A 19,189-nucleotide genomic window follows, 5' to 3' on the forward strand; every position below is an offset into this window, starting at 1 on the left:
TATCTCTCTTTCTAGTATGGTCACTTTGGTGAGGCTTTACAATGAGTCCCAAAATGATTTCTTCCATTTGCACCTTTGATCCAGGAGGATGAAATTTCATCCCACTGTATACTTGAGTGTATATTGTTGGGTTGACAATAAAACTCTACTTGACTTGACTTTTATATACAGTCTATATGGTGAACATACCACTCTGACCCCAAATGTTGCTAAAAACAGTCGAATAAACACTGTGCAGCAGACAGGCCCACACACAAAGACAATAAAAACAACATTTTTCTAATGCTTATTTAAAAAAAAGTTTATTACTTTATTCTGGTAACCATTTGTTTTAGCTCATGAGGGACTCACATGACTCACCTTCGGCCGCTTCACTGTAAACTCATGGGATCGACCTACACAACAGTAAGATGAATGTGAATTATGTTGCAGACTTCACGTATTCGCTCTCGATATCCCAAATAAAACTTTATCCACATGTTTACATAATTGTAAATCCATCCGCTTACTGCTTTATGACATATGAGAGAATAAGAAATTATAAAAGACAATGGAAAACAAAACAAAACAAGCTTTTAGAACTACCAGTAAGAAATCATTACAAAATGCAGTCTGGTTTTTTCAGTTGTGTCTTCGTTACAGAGTTTAACATTAAGCATGTAGTCTAGATACATTTATAGTAGAATAAAACGTCATATCTCGGACCTGTGGTCCTAACACTGACATAGGTCATACTCCAAACCATTCATTTTTCTAGTCTAAGTAGAATAATCTCAGCTGATTCGTTGCTGGAAAACAGTTTATACAGTCAAACTGACAGGCTCACATAACTAACACCATGACATATTGTTGGTTTATGCTTTGTTCGGAAAGCCAAGGAAGAAAAAAAAGTAGCAGTTTTGGTCCAGTCACAGCAGGTCTGAATAAAAGCATCACCCTCTCGATGCACTGAGTTGAGTCATCTGCGCTAAAATTTGTTGCTTTTCATCATCGTAGCTGAATTATTGCACTTCTTGCAGAGGAAGTGAAACAGAAGCAATCCGCTACAGGTCTACTTGAGTCATTTTGAAATGAGGTCAACGGCACAATAATTCAGCAATATGCCTGCAATCAACAAATTGAATGAATATTGCTTTTTAAGTGGTTTGATATGTTGTTCAGTCTTCAGAAACAATGTTTTTCATCCGTTATACTAATGATATCCAGTGCTGTCATTTCGTTATACTACACCCCTCTCCATGTTCAGCTCTGCCCGTTTCCACACATTAAAAATGTTTTCTGTGGCAGCGTTTTCAGTCCACGCTACCGTTTCCTGGAGCTGGTCCGGCCCAGGCTGGCGGTGCTGGAGCGGCGACTGAGGACGGGCGTGGCAGCGGTGGGCGACGTTTCGTTGGGGCAGCCGTGCTGGAGCAAAATATCGATGCAGCTTTTGCTCCCTTTTTTCGTGGCCAGCATCATGGCCGTCTGGCCTTGGTTATCTTTCGCTTTCACATCGATTCCATACTGCAGGGAAGAGGCAGAGGACAGAACATGATATTTAAGCCTGTTTATTGATTAGATATTGATTAGATGATTGAACAGTTTGCAGTGAAATGAAGCATACAGCTGAAAAATTATGTGCTGCTCCTCTTCTATTACTGTTGGACAGATTTTCTTTGATTTGCACAGACAGTATATAGAGTTAAGGTAATAAATAAGGTTAACCAGCATATTCATAATTTGATTTATTACAGATTTTTCAGGATTTGCTTCCCTGACATCCAGTATTGTGATGACAGGTCATCAGATCTCAGGAGCAACATTTAGTTTTTCTTAAACTAATTTGTTATTCAAACTGCTTTACTCATTTTAACGTGTGCCGAGTGTCTGTTAACACAGACTCAGTCTAGTAAGGGAAAATTATTCCATTACAGAAGATCTCCAGGGGTAGAGCATATTTATTAAATACCACCTGGACACTGTGGAGATCCCAGCACAGAGTCCAGGTGCACTAAAAACAGCCTGTAATCATTTCTTTTGAAGGTTACTGAAGTCAGCACATTCAGTGAAGAGGCCAGCTGGCAATACTGCGATTAGCAATGAGACAGTGTTCTTCAGCTTCAGTTCTTTTACATTAAATTTGATAGAATTGCAGATTTAACATCACTCATGCTTGGCTGAAATTACACGCACATAGTTTTTTCTTTTTGATTGAAGGTTTCGGGTCAGCTGTTCGACAGGATGTGATTTCATTACTAAACACTATTGTAAAGTGATGAATATCTCCTGCATTTGCTTTTCTTGATTGCAATCTTATCTATGCCACATGTCTGGTCAGATATTTGATGACAGATATCTACTGTCCTAGTTACAGCTCCTACACCCTTCACTATAGACGTCGACTCTGTGGGTTTTGTGGAGAGTCTGGCACACTGAGTGCTTATTATAAAGCCCTCAAACACTGAGTCTGCAGGAGTGCAGGCTTTCTAACCACACTGTGCAAAGTACAGCAGCTTTTTAATGTTGTTATAAATGCTAATAATGACAAACAAGAACAAACAATTTAATACTAAGAGGGCAGCATGTTTTTGAAATGTTGTAAGCACCTGAGAAAAACTCCAAAGGCACATTTTCCAAAGTAATGAAAGTAATCCTAATGCGCTCATCTGATAAGGGTATAAACTGGTGAAGATGCCGACTGAAAGTTCCTGTTTCCCTCAGAGAAAAAAGAGGCAGCTGCCAATATGACTCCACAGAGAGTAACACTCATCACAGAGTGGCAAGGGTGCGCATCTGCAGAGGCATTCACAGTTTCGAAAGCACAGAAGAGTCCATCACTAAGCATTTACACGATCATTGTGTGCATGCATGCACAGGGAAAATCTTCTACCGGTCAGTTTTTGAAGTAGTTTATTCCACCCATATTTCTTTTTCTGTGATTTATAGGACTAATTAACTAGTTGTGTTGTTCTACACTCTTCATTGGGCCTGAGGAAATATGAAACTGATATGAATGAGTGTGAACACAAAGAAGATACGCACCCAGATGAGCAGCTGTGTCATGACCACGTCTCCCAGCTGGCAGGCAGCGTGCAGAGCCGTGCGCGGCAGCGAAGGCGAACCGGCCGGCGGCGCGTTGATTTGTTCTTTAGTGCTGTGGGCCAGAAGGAGCAGCAGCCTGGGCAGATCTCTGTCGGTCACTGCAGATAGCAGCCACACCGGCACACCGTCATCTGGAAGCTGCGTCCCTGAGGCCGGCACAAGAGGCGGCACAAAGGCTCGCTGTTCATACTTGGCACGGATCCACGACTCTCGCTCCTCTCTAGAAAAACAGAAACAATACAAAGGGGACACACACGTGTAAGATTGGACACTCTTAGAGACACTGCAGTGTAAGCAAATCAGATCTGGCTTACAATTAAAACTTGACATATCTGCAGGTTTTTAGAAATTCCACTATGGGTGTTATTTGTTCACGTTTTTTCACATCGGATATTCAGCGATCAGATTTTTACCCGCTTTTTGTTAGTGTATTTCTTGGGTCTGGGATTTGAAATTTCCAACAAACACACGAAACCACCAACAAGTTCTCTGCATCACTTTTGACTCCATATTTAACTATTTAAATAAATGTACATTAGATATAAGCAGATGCACTTTAAGCATTTCATATATGTTTAAACACTACTAGGGGTGCAAAAACGGCCATAAAAAACTCCGGTCATAAAAACAAACAAACAAACAAACAAAAATGCAAAAGGGGTTAAAATTTGTCTGATCTCCCCTTCAAAGCTGTCTCCAGGTGCACTTCCAGTACTCCTGTTAGAAGTCCTGCTCTAACCACTCGTGTCCACTTGTAGATTTTTTGTGGCCCATAAATTTGCACTTGCTAGTTTTAAGGGAGAGGCTGGCTTTTGGCTTTCAGTGAAAGGGCCTGAAGAAGATCGTTGGATCGTTGTCCAAATTAAATCTTTTTGATCACACTGTGATGAAAACCTGACAACATTATAATATAACATATAACAATATAATAAAACAGCTGTAACTAGGGTAAATTAAATAATATGACTCATTAATGTATTTACTTTTACCCCTTCTGTGACAATGAATCAAACTAATTTGTTTGCTATGTAAAGCTATGAGAGTTTGGTGATTTTGACTGATGAACCTTTTTTTAAACCTACTAATAAACCTAATAATGGACATCAGTGAGTTTTATTCATAGTTTGAATCTCATTTAGTCGCTCTAAACACAAATTTAATCATTTGTGTACACATCTGCTTAAATAACATATTTAATATTATTTTAGACCTCATTATTATTATAATTTATTAAAATGATTTAACATGTTTCATTAAATGTTGTCAAATGACACTTTCTGTACACTTTATCTGCTTAAAACTTGCATAGGGTGTACAGGGTTATTTACAACAGTTTTTGAAGTGTGCTGTGATCTGGCTCAACCCACCGTGTCGCACTCGGTGTGGGTTTGGTCCGTCCTTGGGTGCAGCTCTCCCAGATGCTGTTGGCCATGTGGTTTCCGATGGCAGCCAGCACCTGTGTGAGCTCTCCCGGCCAGTCGTCCAGGTCCAGCGAGCGCACACGGGACAGGTGAGTCCCCAGGTTTCGGTGGATCCCTGAGCACTCGATGCAGATCAGCGCACCCAGATTGAGACTGGCCCAGGTGGGATCTGCAGGATGGGAGAAGAGAGACTGCTTAGCAAGAATAAACCATGAGCCAATGGCTGCACCACCACAGTCTCCGTATGGTGCGAATTATGCTCCAGAGTAAATGTGCAGCTGACGGGAAACATGCCAACGTTTGGGAACTCACTCGGTGCTTCGCAGTCCACACACTGACTGTTGCCTTTGGCATTTCGGATGGCCTGCAGCGCTACGGCCTCGCTCTGACTGCTCCTCCGCGCCTGCACAAACACCCATTTGCATCATTTATTCATATCCACACAAGTGTTTCTGTTTCATAAACAAGTGGTGCTTAAAATCTAACCGCTACCTAAGTAACACAATGAATAGCAACACGCATTGATTAGAGCATGTGATAGTGCAGATCATGACACCACGTGGCATTAAAACTGCAAAACAAAGAAATTTTATATTGAACTATTTTTAAAGTTAATAACATTTACTTTCTGACATTTTATTTGAGAGCTTTAATTCGGAGTGAATAAATGTTTTCACTTAGAAATTCTGCTCTGGCACAAACAACTCATTGCTGACTGTCCAATCATGCAAGGCTTTGTAAAGATGCCAAAATAACTGCAGCACAACATGAGGATGTTTTAAAGATAGAGATAGACAGAATAATCAGTCATGTCACTTAGAAGCCAACATTAAATATACTCTGCTAATTTCCCCTAATGAAGACCATAATTTACCACAACTTGAAGCTATCAGCTGAGCCCATGAAGTCATCAGGAAAGCTTTACTGAGGTCAAAGATCAAGCTATACAGCTTCTTCTTCTTTTTTTGCAACTGCAGGATTTTGCAACTAATTGTAAAGTGAATCTTTATTGATATATACTTAGGTGTCATATGTAGTAATTAAGGGCACAGAGGAGGCTGTCAGAGTTTGTCTTTATGAGGGTAAGAGTTAATGAGATCTGTTTAAATCATTGCTATTTTCCCCCTCCTGTTTAGTGCATCGTTTTCCTGGGTTTATATAGTTCCCTGCTTCTCTTCCCTACTTGCAGTATTAAAATGTTATGATTATCTTACTTTTTTAAACAAAACAGGAGAGCAGTTGTATGAGACTTGAGCGCATTCTTTGATGTCACAGAACAATTGGATGATTTTAGAAACATTGTAATATGTAATTTATTTTAAAAAATAAAACAAAAACAAATAAACCTTTTAGGCATACTTTTCCCATTAAGGTTTCACTCCAACAATTACATGTGATGCATATAAACTACAGTAGGTTTTTATTGGTTATTATTTGTATGTTTTTCACTTAAAAGTGCTTCCATTTGAAGTAATTTACCTGCAAAAATTCATCCATGAACCTTATCTTTCAAAACCTTTAACTACTCTGCGCGCTTTTTCCACCCACCTGCCTTTTAAGAAGCAGCCTAAATTTTAACAGATTTGAGAACCAAAAGATTCACAAGGCTATAGTTCAGGGAAGTTTGGTTAATTCACAGGGAAATCACCGTGCACATAACTCGTGGGCTGGATTCCTGGTGAATTTCTTTTAGGTTGCAAATATATAGCACCTCTAAAAAAATGTGTCTTCTTTATTGGAAAAGAGGTGTGAGACTGTGTGGGTGTGATTTAATCAGATAGGACTGGGATCGATGACAGCAGAGACTCAAGCACCATCAGATTTTGACTCAAGTGTTTTTAAAATTTGACCTGCATTCTTCCTGGCATTGCTTTCTTTTCCCGCTCTGCTCTCTGCCCCCACACTGCACTTTCATTCTGTCTTGCTGTGATCAGTCAACCAGACCTTCACGCAGATATCCAAAGGAATAGTTCAAGAGCAGGGAACAGTTTGTGGATTCTATTTTTGCAACAACATTCTTCTCTTTAAGCCTCCAAGAAATGATGTTTTTAGACAGCAAAATCATTTTAGTTTAGGTGCAGAAATGGTGAGAATAAGTAAAGAATCCATTTCTGAAATGTGTTTCCTGTACATGTTTACCTTGTTTCTGCCACTCTCACAGGAACCAAGACTTGCCAGGATTTGGCTCTCTATAGCTGTGACCCACGAGTCCCTCTCGTCCATGTTCGAAGCTTCAAAGTGCCATGTCTGCCCAGTAAACGACACTATGATGAAGTCAGCATTCTCTTCCTCTGCGAAGAGAGGGTGAAGCCGGAGAAACATGACATGAGATTTGCATGCATTCGACAAACCGAGAGAATGAATCCATTGAACTTTCAGTCGGTGGAGGAAAAATTAATGAAAAGCAAAGCAAAACAAAACAAAAAAAAACAAAACAGTGGTTTAGACTGAGACATGAGGACAGAAAAATCTTTGGGTTAATTACGCTGAGGGTAATTCAAACAAACATTGGGATGTAGATTATGGATGTCAGGCACACAGGGAAGGAAAACAGTCAGAGAGCACAAGCTGTGTCAGCACCATCACCCTCACTTGTTACCTGTCTTATTAATGTTTCTCAAGCTACCAAAGCTCTTTAATTTCCACATTTTGCGTTTGGCTGCAGAGCGAGAGATAAGCAAGAGAAGAGAAAGAGAAGTGCAAGTGTTAGGAAAAAAAGGCAGATACGAAATATTCAGAGAAAGACAAACACCTTTATTAATCTTTATCCACACAGAAGAGAAAGAACGGAAAAAACAGGAAAAGCTGTGCAGGTTAAAAAAAAAGTCAGAATATAAGCAAAGTGTTTGTCTTAGTAGGAAGTAATGACTATAAAAGTCTCTCAGAACTAAAGAATAAAGATTTTATTTAGTTATTATTTTGAGTAAAACTGTTTCTGTATTTATAAAGCAAACAGGAAAAGCCCATTTCTTATTAAACTTAAACTTTTAGCATCAGTAGTTGTGCTTTGTGGAATGACGATGTTACCTTCGGCTTGCCCGACGGCTGCATCCCCTTTCTGATTCATGCTCTTCTTCCTCCTGTTCTTCTTCCTGTCGCTCATGGGAGATGATTGGCTGGGATCTTTTCCACCAAACGAACCGGCTGTCGCTTCCAGGGCATCTGACATTTGGCGCAAAGATAACAAATCATACATGACAGAATTGTTTTCAGTCGCAGCGGAGTTGAGGCTACACCCAGAGTGTCTGAGCCGGCGACGGCGGCTGAAAGGTTTTATTCCCTGCGGTACGTACCGACACTTTGTGCTTTGGTGGACAATGAGGAGGGGCAGCGCTGAAGTCCTCGTTCACCTCCTTGAGGGGACAAACCGCCAGACCGGTCATCGGCAACGACAGAGAGGGTAGCTGGACACAACTGAGGAACTGATGAAGAGAGAGAAAGTGAAGTGTTTATATTCAATAGGCCATATTTTTAAGATCATATTTTTAAGGCTAAGAAACTTATTGTTATCTAAAGCTTTATTTTCAAGTATAAAAGTCCAGGAACAAACATATGGAAGTAAGATAAAACTATACTTTATACTTTATATACAGTCTTCAAAGTATGGTCTATTTATCCTCCTAAAGAAGACGTACCTGTACTGGTGCTATCAGCGGCTGGCAGCTCTTTACTCAGCCCGTTGACTCCAGGCACAGCTCCAGGGGGGGCAGGCGAGGGGCCTGTCGGTGCGACTGCTCTTGGAGGACGTTTCCCAGGAACTTTAACAGTCACACGCAGCAGATCGATTTCCTTTCCGTGGGTATTCTGCGTGTAGTCCTGCAGAGGACAAAATATTGCATGGTTTTAATCATCTTAGTGATCTGTAAGGTTTTCTGAAACAGTCTTTAAGTCAGTCATGGGGTTATTTTTTCCTCAAAAGGCCCTGATTTAAACAACTGAATTAAAATATGATGCAAATAGCATCACATCTTATGAATTCTGCTGAACTACCTAAATTTCTGTAGATGTAGCAAATAAGAATGGGTCTTTCTTTCAAAAACCAATAACAAAAACAATCTAAAAGCATAACGGGTCCCTTTAAATGTGAAAAGCTGCAGATCTTCTCTCCCCCCTGCTCGTTTACTGTCGTATCGATCGGTGTTTTCTTACACTGGAGCTGGAGTGATAAGACAGCGTGCCATTGTTGGACAGGGTGACGTATTTCTTCTTCCACTCCTTATTCAGAGAGCTCCCACTCCTCTTCCACAGGATGCCCTGTCAAAAGCAACAACCGGGGTGGCATCAGTCACTGCAAACCACAGTCTGAATCTGCCTAAATTTAGAGCCGCCCCTTCAAAGTGTACCAGAAAGAGTTCGACAGCAATAGCTGAGAGCTCTTGTATTAATAGAACACCCTTGAGAAAGGTTGAAAAGGATGAAACAACAGACGTCTGTGCTGCTTATGTAAGACAAAATAAATAGACAAATGTATTTCTGTTCCCATCTTATTTCTGACAAGGGAATTGGCTCGTGTTATTGTTATAACTGCAGCGTGTAAATACCCCCATCACTGGATATTCGGGTTATTTTTGCTTGTAACAGAAACCAAACCTGTTTGATTGGAACACCCCGCAGGCTGCTCAGGTCGCCTTTAGCGTCGCCACCTCTTTTGTCTGTGTCCCGGTTCTGCAACAAATCCAACAGAATTTAAAGTGTTAAAAAAGAAGGGGAGACGATTTCAGCGGGGAGAGTCAGAGGGGGGCGAATGGAGTGAAATGAGAGTGAGATGACAGGAGACTAAAAGGTGTGAGACACCAGCAGTTGGCGGTGACTGACCTTGAAGAGCGAGGGCCGTCTGGGGATGCTCTTCAGCGAGCGAGCGTTGACGCTGCCTCCCCCGTCTCCCTGTGCAACTCGTAGCTCTCTGTGGCTCACCACAGGGGTGGAGGGGAGGGAGTAGGCGTAGCCGATACTGGGGCCATTACTGGCCTGAGAGGAGGAGGAATTGGAGGCGGAGGTGGAGGAGGTCGGGAGGTCAGGATGCAGGGATGGGAATGGAGATGAGAAGAGATGGAGAGAGTGAGGATGGGGTGAAAGACGAAACAGAGTCACAAAAAAGGTGATGATGAGTGACAGCGTGAAGTCTTCAGTCGATCGGTGTGATCGATGGAAACTGATGGATGAAGAACAGGGCGGGCCGTGTTTTCATTGACTAAGGTAAAGTAATCAAACACGACACAAGCGTTGGTGTACACAACCTTAGATGATCCTTTGAATGTCATTTACATTTTAAATATTACGATTAAAGCATGTTTTCACAAATAACTTAAACAAAAAGGGATAAAAACAGGACGATATTAACAGTTGGAAGTCGTGTCCAATGTACTGTACTCTACAGGGTGGGCTCATTTTTAACATCAGTGCCTTGATGCCAATAATGGATGAATTTCTGAGATAAACATAAATATAAATACATAAATATTTGGAGTTTAGGTTTTATTTTTATAGTCGCTGGGATATTTCCAGGGATAATGCTTTGGTCCACCAGCACCAATTTGTTAAATGTTAATAATACTTATGTTAGTAAGTTATTAATCATGTCTGTTTTATGGTTGTTTTCTGTTTTACTTTGAAGGTTAGATGTACTTCCTGTCTCCATCTCCCCCGACTCCCTGATTGTTTTCAAAGTAATGCACTATTTCCCTCTGAATATCACAAAAAACAAAACAAATATCCTACATTTAGACTTACGTACCTAAGTAAATGTATTGCTTCACACCAACGCTTAAAGCTGCAGAAGTTTTCAAAATGTATTTTTAAAATATACAATATATTTAATCCTCTTTTGATTATATTTGTACTACAAATATACAAAGCCTTGAGGTTAATGCTCACTTCCACCTGCTCACACTTCACTTACATATCATAACCTGAAACTGCTCAAGTGTCACTATTTTTGGTCATCATGAAACAACATAGTTCTCGAAAATGAGAAAAAGGAGTTATGATTTCCCAAAAACAGCAACATGATTTATTACTGTATGTTGCTCACCAAAGGGGACAATTTTTCTGCAAACCTGCTCTAAGAGGAAAAATGACCCCAGTGTACAAAAACTGCAGTTCCTCTAATGGCCACTAGAAGGTGGCGCTAGATGAGAGTCAACCTCCATTGTCTCTCATGTTAAAGTGCGCAGATTTACATCATTATGAAGCGTATTTACAGCCTGACAAAGGACAGTTTGGGGTCTGATCTTGGATTCTGGAGTTAGAGGCGTGGCTGCTTTGACTAACAAAACTGGCGACGTTAAACTCGACCTCTCCACCGGGCCTGTAATACTGGTGCCTTTTGGAGCGTTTATGCTTTATTTGCCTTTTACTAAGACTTAACTCTAATTAGTAGGTGTCTTTTCTGTGCATTGCACCTGTACATTTTATCTATGCAACATGCGTACGTCTCACTTTTATCTTAATATGGTCACTTCTGGCTACAGAAAACAAAACGGCACCGGTCCAAACGCCAGTATAAGCAACATTTTGTTATTACTCTTGAAAAGTACATTTTTGATTTGTCTTTGAGCCAAGATGTGATGTATTCAATGGACGTCCTTTAACATAAAGAATATTTGCTGATTAAGTAATCACTAAAGTTATTTTGATCCAGTCTGAGGGTAAGTAAATAAATAAATATTTGTGCCAAATTTCCTTGCAATGCATTTGGTAGTTATTGAAATGTGCCCAGTCTGTGCCAAAATCAGCGTGTGCTGCTGACTTATATCCCCAGAGTCTTTCTGCTAGCACAGCTTAAAACAATCTGATCAGCTGGCATTAGAAGAACAGCAGGAGCGCTGCCTTTTAAAACGGTGAAGGAGTGCTTTAATTTTGAAGACAGCATCAGCATAGCAACAGCAGAACACTTTCATAAGTGTCCTATATTTATCATGTCTTATGTAATATCTGTCTAGACCGAAAGAAGATTGTGTTTACTCAAACAGTCGACTAATAACTACCGAGAAGGCGTCACACCTGACTGTCATAGTTGCTGCTCTCCCGTTGTTTCTAACGCAGTTCTTCAAATGTGCTCAACGTGCTGAACTTTTTGTTTTGGGAGTAAAGTGAATTTAAAGAAGATGTAATCGGCAACGAGGGCCAAGAAATATTCAAATCAATATTTGAATCCGGACAAATAATTATCTGAAGTAGGAAATACATGATAGAATATCCACTCAAAAATATTTTTGTCCCCGATAAACATGAAGCAAAGTAATTTGGTTAAAATGCAACTAAATATATAAAATCAAAGGTTTATTCATTCAAATAATTAATTATTATGGAAAATAAGCTTAGATGATATGAATGTAAAACAATCACGTAAACTTCATTAGACCAGATTCTGTAAAATTTTGTTTTACATGGAAAATTTTACATGTAATCAAATTATTTAAAATCCGCATTTTGGGATAAATATTTTTTAAGTGTGTGGTGGAAAGCAATCACTACCGTTACTTCAGGTATTGCAATTTAATTTACTTCTGCTTTTCAGAGAGATATTGCACTATTACCTCACTGGATTTACTTAATATCCACATATCTTTTCATCTGAAACATGTAGATGGTGAACGAATTCATGCAGAAGAAGAATGTAGAATATATAAATTTATATCTCACAGCAAACTGTGTTGTGCTTTTTCCAACACTGAAAAAAGTCCTATTAAGGAGGATATTAAGGAGAAAGTAACGCTCAGTCTAAAACGACCCCATTAAAGAATGCTTTCTTTAGTCGGGAAGAAAAATCATCACATAACTGAACAATATAAACAAGTAAATAAGTAAAAATGTTATTTCAAAAGCAAGTTACCCCCAACAACTGCTGAGCATTTTTGTAAAAAGCTCTCCGTGAATCGCTACCTTATCGTGGTGGAGGGGTTTGTGTGTCACAGGGATCCCAGGGGCTATGTTGTCTGGGGGCTTTTGCCCCCTGGTAGGGTCTCCCATGGCAAATTGGTCCTGGGTGAGGGACCAGACAAAGAGCGATTCAGAAGACCCGTATGAAAAGAACATCGAGGGAACAGTTTACCCTGCCCGGGATAGGGTTACCGGGGCCCCGCCTGGAGCCAGGCCCGGGAGGGTGCCCGAGGGCGGCGTCTGGTGGCGGGCCTTGGTCCATGGGGCCCGGCCGGGCACAGCCCGAAGAGGAGACATGGGCCCATCCTCCCAGCAGGCCCACCACCCGCAGGGAGGCGCCATAGGGGTCGGGTGCAATGTGTGTCGGGCGGCGGCCAGGAGCGGAGGCCCTGGCGGACCGATCCCGGCTGCCAAGACTGGCAATAGGGACATGGAATGTCACCTCTCTGGTGGGGAAGGAGCCTGAGTTAGTGCGTGAGGTTGAGAAGTACCGGCTAGATATAGTCGGGCTCACCTCACGCATGGCTTGGGCTCTGGAACTAGTCTCCTGGAGAGGGGCTGGACTCTGTCTCAGTCTGGAGTTGCCCCTGGTGAGAGGCGGCGGGCTGGGGTGGGTATTCTAATATCCCCCGGCTTGCTGCCGGTGCGCTGGGGTTTTTCCCGGTGGATGAGAGGGTTTGTTCCCTGCGCCTCAGGGTCAGGGAACGGGTCCTGACTGTCATCTGCGCTTATGCGCCCGAGTGGCAGTTCAGAGTACCCAGCCTTCTTAGAGTCCCTGGGGGTGCTGGAAGGTGCCCCACCTGGAGACTCTGTTGTCCTACTGGGAGACTTCAATGCTCACGTGGGTAACGACAGCGAGACCTGGAGGGGCGTGATTGGGAGGAACGGCCTCCCTGATCTGAACCCCGAGTGGTGTTTTGTTATTGGACTTCTGTGCAAATCACAGTTTGGCCATAACGAACACCTTGTTCAAACATAAGAGTGTCCATAAGTGCACGTGGCACCAGGATGCTCTAGGGCCGCAGGTCGATGATCGATTTTGTAATCGTATCACCAGACCTGCGACCATATGTTCTGGACACTCGGGTAAAGAGAGGGCTGAGCTGTCAACTGATCACCACCTGGTGGTGAGTTGGATCAGGTGGCGGGGAGGACGCTGGACAGACCCGGTGCACCTAAACGCGTAGTGAGGGTGTGCTGGGAACGTCTAGCAGAGGCCCCAGTCCGCGAGATCTTCAACGCACACCTCCGGCAGAGCTTCAACAACATTCCGAGGGAGACTGGGGACATTGAGTCCGAATGGACCATGTTCAGCGTCTCCATTGCCGGGCTGCTGCATTGAGCTGCGGCCGCAAGGTGGTTGGTGCCTGCCGTGGTGGTAATCCCCAACCAAATGGTGGACACCAGAGGTGAAGGGAGCCACCAGGCTGAAGAAGGAGTCCTATCGGGCTTGGTTAGCCTGTGGGACTCCAGAGGCAGCTGACAGGTATCGACAGGCCAAGCGGAATGCGGCTCAGGCAGTGGCTGAAGCAAAAACTCGGGTGTGGGAGGAGTTCGGAGAGGCCATGGAAAAGACTTTCGGACTGCCTCGAAGAGATTCTGGCAAACCGTCAGGCGTCTCAGGAGGGGAAAGCGGTGCTCTACCTGCACTGTGTATAGTGCTGGCGGTGCGCTGCTGACGCCGACTGAGAAAATTGTCAGACGGTGGAAGGAATACTGAGGACCTCCTTAATCCCACTGACACGCCTTCCGAGGAGGAAGCAGAGTCTGGGGATGAGGGAATGACCCGCCAATTTCTGGGGTCGAGGTCACTGAGGCAGTTAAACAACTCCTCGGTGGCAGAGCCCCTGGTGTTGATGAGGTCCGCCCGAGTTCCTGAAGGCTCTGGACGCTGTAGGGCTGTCCTGGTTGACACGCCTCTGCAATGTTGCGTGGAGATCAGGGGCAGTACCCTGGACTGGCAGACCGGGTGGTGGTCCCCATCTTTAAGAAGGGAGACCGGAGGGTGTGTTCCAACTATAGGGGATCACACTCCTCAGCCTCCCCGGAAAGTCTATGCCAGGGTGCTGGAAAGGAGAGTTCGTCCGTTAGTCGAACCTCGGATACAGGAGGAACAATGCGGTTTTCGTCCTGGTCGCGGAACACTGGACCAGCTCTTTATCCTCTCGAGGATACTTGAGGGTGCATGGGAGTTTGCCCAACCAGTCTACATGTGTTTTGTGGACTTGGAGAAGGCATTCGACCGTGTCCCTCGGGTGTCCTGTGGGAGGTGTTGCGGGAGTATGGGGTGTCTGGCCCACTGTTACGGGCCATTCGATCCCTATACAACCGTTGCAAGAGTTTGGTTCGCATTGCCGGCAATAAGTCGGACTTGTTTCCGGTGGGTGATGGGCTCCGCCAGGGCTGCCCTTTGTCACCGATTCTGTTCATAATTTTTATGGACAGGATTTCTAGGCGCAGCCAAGTGGCGGAGGGCTTTCACTTGGTGGCCTCAGAATCTCATCTCTGCTTTTTGCGGATGATGTGGTTCTGATGGCTTCATCGGGTGGGGGCCTCCAGCTCGCACTGGAACGGTTCGCAGCCGAGTGTGAAGCAGCGGGAATGAGGATCAGCACCTCCAAATCTGAGGCCATGGTTCTCAGCCGGAAAAGGGTGGAGTGCCCACTCCGGGTCGGGGATGAGTTCCTGCCCCAAGTGGAGGAGTTTAAGTATCTTGGGGTCTTGTTCGCGAGTGATGGGAGAAGGGAGCCGGAGATCGACAGACGGATTGGTGCTGCGGCTGCAGTGATGCGGACGCTGCACCGGTCCGTCGTGGTGAAGAGGGAGCTGAGTGTAAAAGCGAAGCTCTCAATTTACGGGTCGATCTACGTCCCGACCTCACCTATGGCCACGAGCTGTGGGTAGTGACCGAAAGAACGAGATCGCGGGTACAAGCGGCAGAAATGAGCTTCCTCCGAAGGGTGGCTGGCCTCTCCCTTAGAGATAGGGTGAGAAGTTCGGCCATCCGGGAGGGGCTCAGAGTAGAGCCGCTGCTCCTCCACATCGAAAGGAGCCAGTTGAGGTGGTTCGGGCATCTGACAAGGATGCCCCTGGGCGCCTCCTGGGTGAGGTGTTCGGGCATGTCCCACCGGGAGGAGGCCCAGGGCAGACCAGGAGGCGCTGGAGAGATTATATCTCTCGGCTGGCCTGGGAACGCCTTGGTGTTCCCCGGATGAGCTGGAGGAGGTGGCTGGGGAGAGGGAGGTCTGGGCTTCTCTGCTTAGGCTGCTGCCCCCGCGACCCGACTTCGGATAAAGCGGATGAGGATGGATGGATGGATGGCTCTATGTGGTGAGATAAGATCTTCTACCACTAAGTTTTGAAAGCGGATCTGTTCTACTTACCAAACAAAAAACGGTTTCATTTTATTTACCACTTTTCTGCCACAGTAACACAAAGTCCACCGATCACATGCAAAAAGTTAGGTAGTTACTTAGAAAAAGGCTTGAAAATGTCAGGATTATCAAGATAAAGCTATCAGGGATGTGTGGTTTGTGTTTCATATACCATTAAATGTGCAAATGCATTATGGGGTATCTCCTATGGGAGTGACCCAGCAGTAAAAACGAGAAAGGACGTGTTACCTGTCCAGGGAACGACGCTGATCCAGGTGTGGAGCCTCCCGAGTGACTGGGTGAGTTAGGCAGAGACTTGCAGGCCTGAAGTGCCGCCTGCTTCTTCTGAGCTACAATCTTCTGAGCAGCTGAAAAACAAACACTTAAACAGTTGAGTCTGTTTTAAATGTCAGTGTGTAAATAGTAGTGGGTGGGGTTTTTTTTAATTTTATTTTCCTTGTGAATCACATCCTTAAGCCTGTTCTTTTGTTTGTGCTGATATCACTTATAAAATGTGAGTCAGCTCACCCTCTGAAAACACTCGGTCAACGTTGAACCCGTAGGTGGCGCAGGTCTCGTAGAAGAGGGAGTGACGCACGTCAATGCACAGCTGTCTGGCTCTCTGATCTTCAATCACGCGAGGGTTGGTGCTGCTGATTTTATCTAAAGAAAGAAACAAGATCAACATTGTAACACCTGCTTGTCCCATAAGCATCTTCTTTTGTTGTGGATGTTACGAACCCATTCCTATGAATGGAACTTGCTGTACACTTTGCACATCTTGCTTGTAATCCTTAATTCTTCATAGCATAGATTCAACTAGGTGCTGGAAACATTCCTCAGGGATTCTGGTCCATATTGACATGATAGCATCACACAGGAAGCTCCTGCCACATCCCAAAGGTGCTCTATTGGATTGAGATCTGATGACTGTGCTGGGCGTTTGAGTGGAGTGAAATCACTGTCAGGAAACCAGTTTGAGATGATCTGAGCACCGCCAACAGCCTGAGCTGCTGATACAAAGCAGGATGGATCCATGCTTTCATGTTATTTACGCTAAATTCTTACTGCACCATCTGAATGTTGAAGCAGAAATCCAGTCTCATTAGAGCATGTGACGATTGTTTGTTGTTTAGTTTTGGTGAGCTCATGTACATTATAGCATCAATTTCCTGTTCTTAACTGACAGGACTGGCAACCAATGGGGTCTCTGCTGCTTCAAGGTTTAACAGGTTGTGCATTTATCGAGCTTCTTCTGGACATTTTGATTGTATCGGGTGGTTATTTGTATTATTGCAGCGTTCCTATCAGCTTGCAGCAGTGACCATTTTCCTCTGAACTCTGGCAAAACATGGTATTTACACCCAGAGAGCTGCTAAGGAAGGAGACCCTGAATCCTCCTAGTTATGCTGCAATAGGTGTAGGCTGCTGGGGGATTCCCATGATGCACTGAGTGTTTCTTCTTCAGTCACCTTTCTCACTCACTATTTGTTAATACACCTCTCTGCATTGAATCATACTTGTTATTAATCTCTGGCTCTCTTCCACAGCATGTCTTCATCCTTGTCTTCCTTCTCTCACCCTAACCGGTCGCAGCAGATGGCCCCGCCCCTCCCTGCGCCTGGTTCTGCCGGAGGTTTCTTCCTGTTAAAAGGGAGTTTTTCCTTCCCACTGTCACCAAAGTGTTTCCTCATAGGGGGTCATATGATTGTTGGGTTTTTCTCTGTATTACTGTGGGGTCTACCTTAGAATATAAAGTGCCATGAGGGGACTGTTATTGTGACTTGGCGCGGCATAAATAAAATTGAAATAAATTGAATTGAACTGCTGCTCACTGGATATTACAGTCTCTCATCACTTAAGCTTAAATGCACTGAGTTCCTGTTATGTGACTGATTAACTTAAGATTGTGTCACATAATAATAATAATGGATTGGATTTATATAGCGCTTTTCAAGGCACCCAAAGCGCTTTACAATGCCATTATTTATTCACGCTCACATTCACACACTGGTGGAGGCAAGCTACGGTTGTAGCCACAGCTGCCCTGGGGCAGACTGACAGAAGCGAGGCTGCCATATCGCACTGACAGAAGCGAGACTGACAGAAGCGAGGCAGCCATATCGCACCATCGGCCCCTCTGGCCAACACCAGTAGGCAGTAGGGTAAAGTGTCTTGCCCAAGGACACAACGACCAGGACAGAGAGGCTGGGGATCGAACCGGCAACCTTCCGGTTACAGGTGCCCTTCCCAACCCCCTGAGCCACGGTCACCCATAACTAAGTTAATAAAGGTTTGGGCTCTGAATATTTGAGGGTACATGACTGATTTGTGTGTTTACCTTGTGTGCCGACCACTATGACTGGGATGTCTGAGCGGAAGGCGCTGAGCTGGCTGTAGAGCTGATAGAGCTCCTGGAAACTGGCCTCATTCTCCAGACTGAAGACCAGGATGACTGCATCAGCCCAGCTGCTGAACTGCAGGAGGAAAAGGATAGATGGGCAGATGTTATCTTACTGTGCACTGATGGATGATGAAATGTGTAGTGTTACAGTTCTGTCACACTCACACACACAAACACACACATACACATCATCACAAAGAAGCACCTGTGCATCAGGTGGTCCAGCCTCCTCTCTGATCAATAATAAATGACTCTGACCATCCACCAGCACTTCCTTTTTGTACCGGCCACCTGTCAGGAACAATGACAGTGACAGACAGGTTATTCAGCAGAGTGACACCCCGAGGATGAAGCCATATCACTGACCAGGCTTCTGAGGTGTCTCTCTGAACAGGTTAAACATAATTAAATACAAAACTCACGCACGCAAGAAGCCACTTTTTAGATAGGATGTGCTTGTGTCTTACCATCAGGTTTCTCGACTGCGGAGTAACTGCCTGTGATGTATTTGTTTACCAGCGCCGATTTGCCACTTTTCAGACTCCCCAGAACACCCTGAGAGAAGGAGGAAGGAAATGCAACACCCACAAGTTGATTCAGGTTCAGCCTGCATGCACATTTACAGCACCATGCATCAAATATAACTCTCAGACTAAATTAAAACGCATCAGAGAGAGACTTTCAGTTCCTCCATCGGATAAGCTTTGGTTCCTTTTAGGCAGTTTAGACTGTCTGTTATTTAATCTGTATTTTCTGCCTGTAGACTGCTTTGTAATCCACATACAGAAATGTGCAGCAGTGAGTAGGTGAAGATAATTCTGACAGTGCTATAAAAGTGCTTCATTGTAATACAATCTGGTAAAAGTCCCCTGTTCCACAATATACAGGGAAAGTATGATGCCCATTTCTGGCTCCATATTTTTATTTTTGGATTTCACCAGAGAGGCTTTGTACGATTCACTGCTCAGTACGAGGACTTGGTGCAGCACCTCAGTTCATCTGGTGTCTGAAACAACCTGTATTGGCAC

The 19,189-nt window shown here is 44.1% G+C and overlaps 1 protein-coding gene across 1 annotated transcript in view; it reads right to left on the reverse strand.

The window, feature by feature from the left end:
* Window positions 1-285: 285 nt before the first annotated feature.
* Window positions 286-19,189, reverse strand: part of agap2 (ArfGAP with GTPase domain, ankyrin repeat and PH domain 2) — a 37,371-nt gene continuing 18,467 nt past the window's right edge. Inside the window, exons 3-18 of the mRNA XM_031725708.2 lie at window positions 18,629-18,716; window positions 18,367-18,452; window positions 18,099-18,234; window positions 16,286-16,420; window positions 16,007-16,125; window positions 9,318-9,470; window positions 9,093-9,167; window positions 8,652-8,756; window positions 8,138-8,318; window positions 7,796-7,924; window positions 7,530-7,664; window positions 6,642-6,793; window positions 4,815-4,905; window positions 4,449-4,671; window positions 3,022-3,301; window positions 286-1,503 (exon numbers count right to left, since the gene is read on the reverse strand). Coding sequence (XP_031581568.1) covers window positions 1,303-1,503; window positions 3,022-3,301; window positions 4,449-4,671; window positions 4,815-4,905; window positions 6,642-6,793; window positions 7,530-7,664; window positions 7,796-7,924; window positions 8,138-8,318; window positions 8,652-8,756; window positions 9,093-9,167; window positions 9,318-9,470; window positions 16,007-16,125; window positions 16,286-16,420; window positions 18,099-18,234; window positions 18,367-18,452; window positions 18,629-18,716 — 2,289 coding nt within the window. The 3' untranslated portion in view covers window positions 286-1,302. The remainder of the gene's footprint in view (window positions 1,504-3,021; window positions 3,302-4,448; window positions 4,672-4,814; window positions 4,906-6,641; window positions 6,794-7,529; window positions 7,665-7,795; window positions 7,925-8,137; window positions 8,319-8,651; window positions 8,757-9,092; window positions 9,168-9,317; window positions 9,471-16,006; window positions 16,126-16,285; window positions 16,421-18,098; window positions 18,235-18,366; window positions 18,453-18,628; window positions 18,717-19,189) is intronic.

Source organism: Oreochromis aureus, linkage group 20 (genome assembly GCF_013358895.1).
Source record: "Oreochromis aureus strain Israel breed Guangdong linkage group 20, ZZ_aureus, whole genome shotgun sequence".
In the NCBI taxonomy this organism is placed as follows: Eukaryota; Metazoa; Chordata; class Actinopteri; order Cichliformes; family Cichlidae; genus Oreochromis; species Oreochromis aureus.